Raw genomic sequence first — 10,543 nt, 5'->3', positions numbered from 1 at the left:
TTTTAATTCTTTCGCTGAAAAGTTTGAAAGTAAACTTATTTTGTAGAACGTTTTCCCTTTAAACCGGAGAGAAATCACAAGTAATTGGTCTCCAAAATCTAGGATTGATAATGGATTGGTGGGTCTGCGGACGGTGCACACCTAGTATTTACCCAGTGCTCACTGTGGTAATGACCTGCCTCCATAGACACAGCCCAGGGGGTTTGCGTCCCTTGGAATTTCTGAGTCCCTTGACTTTCTCCTGCAAGTTGTGAATCTGAATTGAATTCAAACTGGGAGGTGGGGGCAGGAGAAGGAACCCAAGTTTTCTGGGGGGCGGGGATGGGGAAAGCATGGGAAAGGTTTATGCATTTTCCGGAGGCACCCTAGTGGAGGTGCTGAGGGATGAAGCGGCCTCCAAGGCCAGGCTGGCCAGTCCTGCTGCTGCTTCCCATGGGGCCTCTTCTGTGCTGCAAGGTTGTGAACTGGCTCCAGGACAGTGTTTGGAGGAGTGCGTGCAGGAGTAAGCCACGTGGGAGCATGGGTTTGTGTTCGCAGGTACTGGCTTTGCAAATGGAAGGCTCACCGAAATGCAATCGGACATGTTGGGATTTTATTTGGTTTAAACTGCTGAGTGGCTAAAAAAAAATTCCTGCGGGGCTGGCCTATTTCTTTTCAACAATGTCATTCTGAGGGTACACATGGTTTTTAGTAACACACAAAGATTCTAAGTCTGTGATAAAAAACAGTATTCCAGATCTCTTCTCCAGGGGTCAGCCTTGGAAGGTGGGGTCCTGACTGCTCTCTAGGCAGACCCTGGTGACTTGTTGGCAATGGCCTGGCTGACCTTGTGCAGGGCCTCCTGGAACTGGGGATACTCGTCCTGCACGTGGGCGAGGATGGTGCCGATGAGAGCCAGCCGGTCATCCAGGCGCCTGCGTTCCTGCAGCAGGGACTGCTTGGAGCGGAACAGGAACACGTACCGCCCCTCCTTCACCGCCTGCAGGTGCTTAAGGCGTGTCTGCAGGGCCACGATCTCCGAGAGGTTCTGGGTGGGAAAAGAGGCCCCGTGTCAGGCTCTGCACATCAAAAGGAGGACACCGCCAGCGCTCCACACAAACTCAGGGGAAATGCCAAGAAAAGAGCTACGCCTGAAGAGAGGCGACTCATCTCCAAATCTAAGGGAAGAGGCTGGCACCCATTGGATTAGAGCCTCTTCATTCACCCATTGCCTAGGAGATGTTTTTGACACCAGCCATGTGTCAAGCCTAGTGTCAGACATGCTCCTATCAGGACACCCGCTCCCCCCTCAGGGGAGCGGGCCCCTCTCTCTGCTCACGACACATCCAACCCAGCAGGAAATACCACTGGAAGACTTTCAAATTGTATGCAGAATCTGGCGGCTTCTCACCAGCCTCATGGTGGCCACTTTGGTCCGTGTGCCACCATCTCCCTGAAGTACTGTGATAACCTCCAACAGACTCCTGCGTCCATCCTTGACCCTCGCAACCCACACTCAACGCCAGAGTAAGGGACCCTGCTGAAATCAAGTCAATCCTCAGCCCCAAAGCCCCCCACTGTCTTTCCACGCCCCCCACCCAAAGTCACGATCATGCCCCACAGAGGCTGCACACAATCCAGGCGGGGCCCTCTCCACCCTCAACTCCCCCTGCCCCAGTCCTACCCCACTGGCCCCTGGCTAGCCCTTTCAGGGTCCCCTGCCTTTGCTGGTCTGTCCACTTTGTCCTGGGTGGCTCTCTCCCTTGCCTTCTCTAAGTTTTCACTCAAATGTCATCTTCTCCGTGTGGCCTTCCTGGACCACCCTACTCAAAACTTCAATCCTGCACTCTGCCCCAATGCCCCTGATGCTCCTTCTCTGCTTTATTTTTCTCCAAAGTGTTTATCACCATCTAACACACCAGATCTTCTTATGTCATTTATCATCTGTCCTCCCACCCCTAGAATGTAACCCCCAGGAGGGCAAGGATTTTTGTCTGTTTTGTTCTATTCTGTAATCGTAACATCCGGAATAGTGTCCAGCCCATAACTGATATGCAATCAATATTTGTTGAATGATTGAATCAAAGAGCCACAAAATGGGAGTGGCAGGTGGTGGCTGGGCCTAACCAGATCAGGAGAGTCCTTATCTGGAGACACAGGACTTCTTGGAGTGGTGCACTCTGCTGCCAAGGTGCCCTTAGCCCTGGCATCTTCCTGGGACTCGCTTACCTGTCGCTTGAGGGCCACGAGCCGCTCGAGGTCAGCTTCGAGCACATCAGAGTCCGATTGCATCACTGACAGTTTTTCCTGCTTCTCTAGGAGGGAGTTGCTCAAAAGTTTCTGAGTTTCTTCCAGCTCCAAGATGGTTTTGGTGCATTCCTCAGTGGCCTAGGAGATAAACAGGACTGTGCTGGGCCCCTGCATTCTGGTTACTTAGCAGGCAGAGGAGAGTCAGGCTGTGAGGACCCATCAGGCAGCTTCTAGACACCGATCCGGGAAGTATTCTCAAAGAGGAATGGGTTAGTCGCTGTCCCTCAGGCACATATTTCCCGGAAAGGTGAGCACCAGCGAGACGCCAGGGCCTGGCTGAGCCCACATGCAGGCTGCTCTGGAAGGCAGGCGTGGCTTAGAGGAAGACACGGGGTCCTGAGCAGTTTGGGGGACCTCCTCCTGCAGTGGGCCAGGGACAGCTGAACAGCCATGGGCCAAGGGCGGGGCCAAGGCTATGTGGGGTGGAGAGTTGGGCTGAGAGCCTGAGAAAGGAGGGACTGAGTGGGGTGGCCGTGGTGGGCGGGGGCCCCTCTTCAGAGTCCCAGGAGGACACGGCACCTCAAGAGGCATCTGTAGCAGAGAGCGGGATGGACAGCCAGGTGCCCTCAGTGTGGTGTTGGTTCTGTCATTGGGGGAGTGGCACAGTTAAGAGGGAGGAAAATCTGGTCGTGTTTGGCAGCTTCCGGGGCCCAGGGAGGATGAAGAGGCTACAGTGACTCTCAGGGTGGGACCAGGACATGGAGGGACTTTGGGGTGGGACTGGCAGGGATGCATAAGCGGTGGAGGTTGTGTTGGGCATGGCATGGGGGGCCGGGGTGCTGCTTGGGATGGGGATGGAGTGAGGGACAGGCGAGGGGTACTGGTGGGGGACTGAGGTGGTGCACAGGGTAGTGAGAAGAGGTCAGAGACCGGACAGGAAGCTGAGGAAGGAACAGACATCAGGAGTGGCCAATGTGACAGACAAGGACTAAGGAAAGGCCACTCTGCTACTCTTTGCAGTAACTTCCAGCAACTTCCAAATGAGCAGTTCAGTCATGTCTGTCATTGGGGCTAACCTTTTCCTATACAGGATGACTCCATGAGTTGGGTACCCATTTCACAGGTCAGCAAACTGAGGCACTGAAAGGTCAGATGATATGCTCCACTCAGGAAGGAAACAGTGGGGCCCCGAGGCCACATGCCCAGCGGTTCCTGAGCTCCCTCACCATGCAGAACTGCAGTTGCTGACTCAGTGAGCCCTTCACCTATCTGGGAGGGGGTCACTGCTCTTACGTCCTTCACCTATCTGGGAGGGGGTCACTGCTCTTACGTCCACCTGACAGGTGCAGAAATGCAGGCCCGGGAAGGTTCCACCTGCACCCAAGGCCATGCAGCCAGTCAGAGGAGGCTGAAATGTGAGCTGAGGGAATGGGCACTGGGGCAGTACTGGCTTGTCCCCTCCCAGGGCAGGTTGTGCTCCACACACTCGGTCATGTGACCTGGTAGAGGGGACGTGGGCTCTCGTGGGCTTCCGCCACATTCCCAGAAGCCTGTCCCCAGCACCCATTCAGGGTCCTCAGCACGGGGGCTCACACCTCCACCATGCCCCATGCTTCCCTGGTGCTGTGCTGCGAAGCAGAAAGGGACTGAAATATGGGCGCCCCCTCTCTAAGCCGCACTCCCCTGCTGTGGATTTTCTGCTAAACTCGAGACAAATTCCCAGAGACAGGCCCTGTGGCAGCAGAAGGTCAGCGGTCCTTGGGACGCAGCTGCTGAGCACCAGGCCACTCTGGCCACCACTGCACCTCCCACCCGTCACGACCCATGCACAGAGGAGGTGGTCGAGGCCCAGGGGATGCAGCGGGTTGGTTTGTCCTGTTCCCGAGGCTGGCTTCCTCCCTGTGTCACAGCCACGACCCGGCAGCACCGGCCACAGCTCACAGAAACAATCCGCAGAGAAGGCTCCGTGATGGGGTAGGGTAGAAGGAGACAGCGATCACGCCTGGGGACCCTGTACACAGGCAGTGGCCGGCTGGGCCAGCCAGTGTGTATGTGTGTGTGGGGGGTTGTGACGCATCTGACCACACACACGGAGAGAGAGATGCACGCTGGCGTGTACCCGCGTGACACCGTCCCCAACAGGAGCCGCTGAGCCTGCTGAGCAGGAGCACCTTCCTGGAAAGGTCCTCGGGTCATGGAGGTAGAGCGGGTCATCCAAAGCTCCCTTCTTCCTTTTCTCGCTGCTCCCTACCTGGTGAGTGTCCCTGATCTTCCGTCGCAGCTCAGTCTGCTTCTGGTGGAAGCCGGTCCGCGTGAGCACCTTCTTGTCCATCTTGCCCTGACCCTCGGCCTGGGCCACAATGGTCTCTCTGCGGGAGATGGCCAGCTCCATGTCACGGACCATCTTCTCCTGCTGCTTCAGCAGCTGCCCGTGCTTGATCTGGGGACACAGGACAGAGGGGCTGGGTGGGGGTCGGGACACCGGGTGCGCAGAGAGCGTGGGGCCTGCCTGCCACTTCCTCCCACTGCACGTCCACTGAGCTGGTGGGAAACAAAGAGGAGACACCGCCAGAAGGAGCAAGGAGCCTGGAGGTCTCGTCTGGTGGTCGGGTGACGTTAATGTTCACATAAAGAATACACAGGCAAACAGGGAGAGACTGAAACCAGAGGAGATTAGGGAGACAGAGAACTGAATCAACCCTGGACCCAGATCCCAGGACAGGAAAAGGACGTTATTGAGAAAACTGGCGAATCTGATTAGAGTCTTCAGTTTTGGCATTGCACCAAAGTGAACGTCCTAGTTGCGACAGCTGCACCGTGGTGTTTTAAGATGGTAACATTAGGGGAGGTTGGTGGGGGGTCTCAGACTGGGGGCCGGAGATTGGCTGTGATGTGAGGATCGACTGCAGGGGCACGAGGGAACTTCCTGGGGTTGCAGAAGTGTTACCTGTCTTGACTGTGCTGGTTCACAGATGTGCACGTGCTCAGACCCATCCAGCTGTATAGTTAGTAGGCACATTTTATCATGTGTAATTCGTGCCTCAATAACGCTGATTTAAAAAGAAAGACAGGCAAGGATCCCCGAGTTAAGAATGGTGGCGTGAAACCCAGGCTATCTAGGTTTAAAAATGTACCGTAAAGTGCCGGTCACCAGGTGCTCGTGGCCACAGAAAGCACAGAGAAGACAGCACGGGCGAGGGTGGGAAATGTGGGGAGCCTCTGTGCCACCGACGTGGCCGTTCAATTCACTGGGGAGACACGGACTATTTAATGCAAAATGTTGACACGACTGACTCCCCCGATGAGAGAAAACAGAGATGAAGTCTTATTTCACACCGTAACCAAAAATACACTCCAGGTGGATTCAAGACCTAAGTATGTGTGAACAACGGAGAAGAATTTAGGAATATGTGTGTGTAATTCCAAGCTGGGGTGACCTTCTTATGCAGCACAGTAAACTCAGAAGCCATCGAGAAAAAGACAGCTACGTCATAGAACAGGAACAGTAAAAATATTCTGTGCGGTAAAAACCACCCTCAACAGAGTGTTAAGGTGAAAAACAGACTAGAGATATTATTTTAAAATAGGTATTAAAGACAGGGGTTAATAACCCCAATATACAAAGAACTCCTAAAAATTGTTAAGTAAGAAAAAAGCCCAATAGGAAAGTCAGCCAAAAATATGAACAAACAAACCCCAGATGAGGAGATGCAAAGACCCACACCATGTCACACACATGCACGAGCACACAGACACGCACGCGCACACAGACACGCACGAGCACACAGACACGCACGAGCACACACACACGCATGAGCACACAGACACGCACACACGCGCGCGCGCGCGCACATGCATGCGCACACAGACACGCACGGGCACACACACACGCACGAGCACACACACACGCACGGGCACACACACACGCACGGGTACACACACGCACGAGCACACACACGCACGGGCACACACACACGCACGGACACACACACACGGGCACACACACACGCATGGGCACACAGACGCGCGCACACAGACATGCGCGGGCACACAGACATGCGCGGGCACACGCACAGGCACACAGACACGCACGAGCACACACACATGCACGCGCACACAGACACGCAAGAGCACACACACACGCACGCGCACACACACGCACGGGCACACACACGCACGGGCACACACACATGCACGGGCACACACACACACACGGGCACACACATACGCATGGGCACACAGACGCGCGCACAGACATGCGTGGGCACACACACATGCGCGGGCACACACACGGGCACACAGACACGCACAGGCACACAGACACGCACGAGCACACACACACGCACGAGCACACACGCACGCGCACACACACGCACGAGCACACACACACGCACGAGCATGGACACGCACACACGCACGGGCACGCACACACGCATGGGCACACAGACTCGCGCACACAGACATGCGCGGGCACACACACACGCACGGGCACACACACACGCACGGGCACACAGACACGCATGAGCACACACACATGCACGAGCACACACACATGCACGAGCACACAGACGCACGAGCACACACACATACACGAGCGCACACACACGCTTGCCAACCGCCCTCTGGTAAAACAGCAACGAAACTGCAGAACGGTGAGGTGCCCCTTTTCGTACAGCGGACCGTCAAACCCTGAAAGCAAACAGGTGAGTGACTCTAGCGAAGTCACAGAAGCAAAGTCAGTATGTAAAAGTCAACTGTATTTCTATATACTAACAGCAAACAATTGGAAATTGAAATTTTTAAAAAGTACCATTTACAATTGCAGCAAAAACCATGAAATACTTTGGTATAAATCTGACAAAACTTATGTAAGACCTGGATGCCAAAAACTAAAAGAACCATTGTGGGAAATCAAGCAAGACCTAAATAAACGGAAAGATATACCGTGTATGTGAATTGAAAAACTCAATGCTGTTCAGATGTCAGTTCTTCCTAAACGGATCTATAGAGTCAATGCAATCCCAATTATGATCCCAACAGGTGTTTTTGTAGGTGTTTTTGATTCTCAAAGGCAAAAGAGAGTAGACAAAACAATTTTGAAAAAGAAGAATGAAGCTGGGGCATCTCTCAAGTATAGAGCTACAGAAATCAAGACTGGGGGTGTTGGTAGAAGGACAGACACACAGATAAGTGGACCAGAACAGAGAGCCCAGGAACAGACTTTGAATGTGGTCAACCGATTTCCACAAGGACTGGAATTGACATCTGAACAGTATTGAGTTTTTCAACCCACATACATGGTATATCTCTCCATTTATTTAGGTCTTGCTTGATTTCCCACGACGGTGTTTTTAGTTTCTGGCATCCAGGTCTTACACACATTTTGTCAGATGTATACAAAAGTGTTTCATGGGTTTTTTTGGTGCAATTTTAAGGGCAGACTTTCCAAAAGGTGGGCTAAGACCATGCGACACCCAAATGCAAAAAAATTAACCCTGACCCACAACTTGCACCATATATAAAAATGAACTCAAAATACATCATGGACCTAATGTAAAACCTAAACGTATGAAGCTTCTGTAAGAAAACACAAGAGGAAATCTTCATGATCTTGGGCTAGGCAAAGATTTCTTAGATGTGCTACCAAAAAGATCCCCAGAAGAACAGATCGAGTAGCCGGACTTCACACACACAGAAGAATCTCAAATGTATCTGCTAAGTGAGAAAAGCCAGACTCAAGATGCTTCACCCTGTTTGGTCCATTTATGACATTCTGGAAAAGCCAAAACTACAGGAGTAGAAACAGGCTGCTGGTTGTCAGTGGTGGGATGTGGGAGGCTGACTGCAGAGGGGAACGAGGGAAACTGAGGTTGATGGGAGTGTCTTATGTCATGATATGGTAGTGGTTCCATGATTGTATGTCTTTGTCAAAACTCATAGGGCTACATGCCCCAAAGTGTGAACTTTTACTCAATTTAAATACCTCAATAAAAAAAATAAAAGACTGATAGACTGATAACACCCAGAACTGTTGAGGTGGTAGGGACATAGTCACTGTCCCCACTGCTTGGAAGGGTAATCTGTCAACGCTGGTTCCTAAGAAAAGAACCAATAAGGTTCTGTTACAGTAACATCCGAGGATATTATTGTAACATTGTGTGGTGATTAATTTTATGTATCAGCTTGACTGAGCTAAGGGATGCCCAGAGAGCTGGTAAAACATCATTTCTGGGTGTGTCTGTGAGGGTGTTTCCAAAAGAGATCAGCATTTGGATCGGTAGACTGAGTAGAGAAGATCTGCCCTCACTGCTGAAGGTGGGCATTATCAATCTTTTGAGGGCTCAAATACAACAAAAAGGTGGAAGAAGAGCAAATGTGCTCTCTCTTCTTGAGCTGGGACATTGGACTGGCTCCCTTCTCAGGTTTTTGGACTTGGACTGAATTACATCACTAGCTCTCCTGGGTCTCCAGCTTGCAGATGGCAAATGGTAGGACTTCTTGGCCTCCACAATCACATGAGCCATTTCCCATAATCAGTCTCAATCTCTCTCTCCTCTCTTCGCTCTCTCTCCCCTCTTATCTCTTGGTTCTGTTTCTCTGGAGAACCCCAACTAATACACATTGTTTATAGTGACAAAACAACAAAGTGGAAACAATCTGAATTTTCATCAACCTGGAACTGTTGGAGTAAACTGTGATATATCCATAGTATATTCTGTAACTGTTAAATGTCCACGTCCTTAAAAAATATGAGTTGCATGGGCCGGCCTGTGGCTCACTCGGGAGAGTGCGGCGCTGGGATGGCCGGTTAGCTCACTTGGGAGAGTGTGGTGCAGACAACACCAAGACAAGGGTTAAGATCCCCTTACTGGTCATCTTTAAAAAAAAAACAACTTGCAGATATACACACGCAAACGCACACACACATAATTTTTGTTAAGGGAAACCCCAGAAGGACGGAGAAAGGCAAGCCCTGTCAGTGTGTGTTTGTGGAAGAGCCGAGAAGGGTGAGGGTCACTGCCCTGTGCAGGGTGACATAGTTGTCCTGACGGAGGAGGGGCAGTGGGGGAGGCAGGGACGGGGGAGGAACGTCCTGCACTTTCTCTTTGTTTCCCCTGTGGTGGGGAGCTTGGCTTGCTGCAGCAGACATATGCAGACATACGTGGCTTCTGTGGTTTGAAAAGACAATTAAATGGAGTATTTAAAAAAATCTTTACCAGCAGTGTATACATTTGATCTGAAAAATAACTCAACAGCCAGGGCAATTTTTATTTAAAGTGCATTGTAAAAATGATGTCAGGGTTATTTTTATTAACTGCTCTTATTTTAACTCTTAAGGCCCTGAACCTTTAGCTCAATGATCATTTGTGAGTTAATTACCAGCCTTTTTAAAGGGAACAAAACCTAGCTAAATGTGACTGTGGAGAGAAGGCGTGGCTGTGAGGGACGAGATGGGTGTGCTCTCTGAACCCTTTCATCGTGTGAGCCTCTTTTTGTCCCACAGTGGGATGCATCTCATTAGTGGGTCATGAAATTTGGGGGGTTGCACCAGCACTTAAAAATATCGGAGTGCCTTGATTGCACAGAGCAAGGATAAAAATAGCATTTCGTGAAATAATATGCCTATGGTTGTGTGTCCTGTGTTGTTCTGTGATTATTTCTGTGAGGTTGAATGAATGAAAGTTGGACAGACCCTGAGGTGAGAGGTAGGTCATGGGAACGGTGGATTCAGCCTGTGCTTGGTTGGAGTGCAGGTCGCTGTGAAGAAGTGGAGCCCTCCCCGGGAAACTCATCCCTAGCCCCTCGCCACGGTGGCCCGTGCAGTTGCTACAGGGGCCGGGGGAGCCCACCAGGCCCTGCCTGAGCCCCTCTGCTCCACTCACCTTCATTCTGTGGATCTCGGCCTTCATGGCTGGTATCTCCGTCTGGCCAGTCTCAGAATCCACTGAGTAGCGCATCTCTTTTGCCAGCTGGATTTTTTTCTCCCAAAGCATGATCTGATGTCTTTAGAGGTAGAAGAGACAGTGTAAGAGCCAGAGAAATTAGGAGTTTTCTTCTGATGCTTCGGTAAGCTGGCACTCTAAGGCTTCACCTAGATTTTGAGCTATGATGGCAGAGTGTTTGTGGCTGATACCGTAAGCCTCACAAAACCAAAAATGTTTACTATCAGGCTCCTTACAGAAAAAGTCTACCAACCCTTGAAATAGACAAACCTCTGGCAAACGGGGGTGGGGGTGGGGGGGTGGAGAGACAGAGAGACAGAGAGAGACAGAGATTGAGAGAGGAGGAGAGAACACAAATATATAACTTTAGG

At 51.5% G+C, this 10,543-nt stretch overlaps 1 protein-coding gene across 5 annotated transcripts in view; it reads right to left on the bottom strand.

Annotated features, from left to right (window-relative positions):
- Window positions 1-619: 619 nt before the first annotated feature.
- Window positions 620-10,543, bottom strand: part of CCDC40 (coiled-coil domain 40 molecular ruler complex subunit) — a 48,953-nt gene continuing 39,029 nt past the window's right edge. For all 5 annotated transcript variants that reach the window (XM_063080844.1, XM_063080846.1, XM_063080847.1 and 2 more), the window contains 4 exons: window positions 10,113-10,233; window positions 4,481-4,669; window positions 2,209-2,367; window positions 620-1,027 (listed from right to left, as the gene is read on the bottom strand). In XM_063080844.1, the coding sequence (XP_062936914.1) occupies window positions 785-1,027; window positions 2,209-2,367; window positions 4,481-4,669; window positions 10,113-10,233 (712 nt within the window). In that variant the 3' untranslated portion in view covers window positions 620-784. The remainder of the gene's footprint in view (window positions 1,028-2,208; window positions 2,368-4,480; window positions 4,670-10,112; window positions 10,234-10,543) is intronic.

The sequence above is a fragment of the Cynocephalus volans genome, chromosome 16 (assembly GCF_027409185.1).
Source record: "Cynocephalus volans isolate mCynVol1 chromosome 16, mCynVol1.pri, whole genome shotgun sequence".
Lineage (NCBI taxonomy): Eukaryota > Metazoa > Chordata > Mammalia > Dermoptera > Cynocephalidae > Cynocephalus > Cynocephalus volans.
This window is presented reverse-complemented; position numbering and strand designations above follow the sequence as displayed.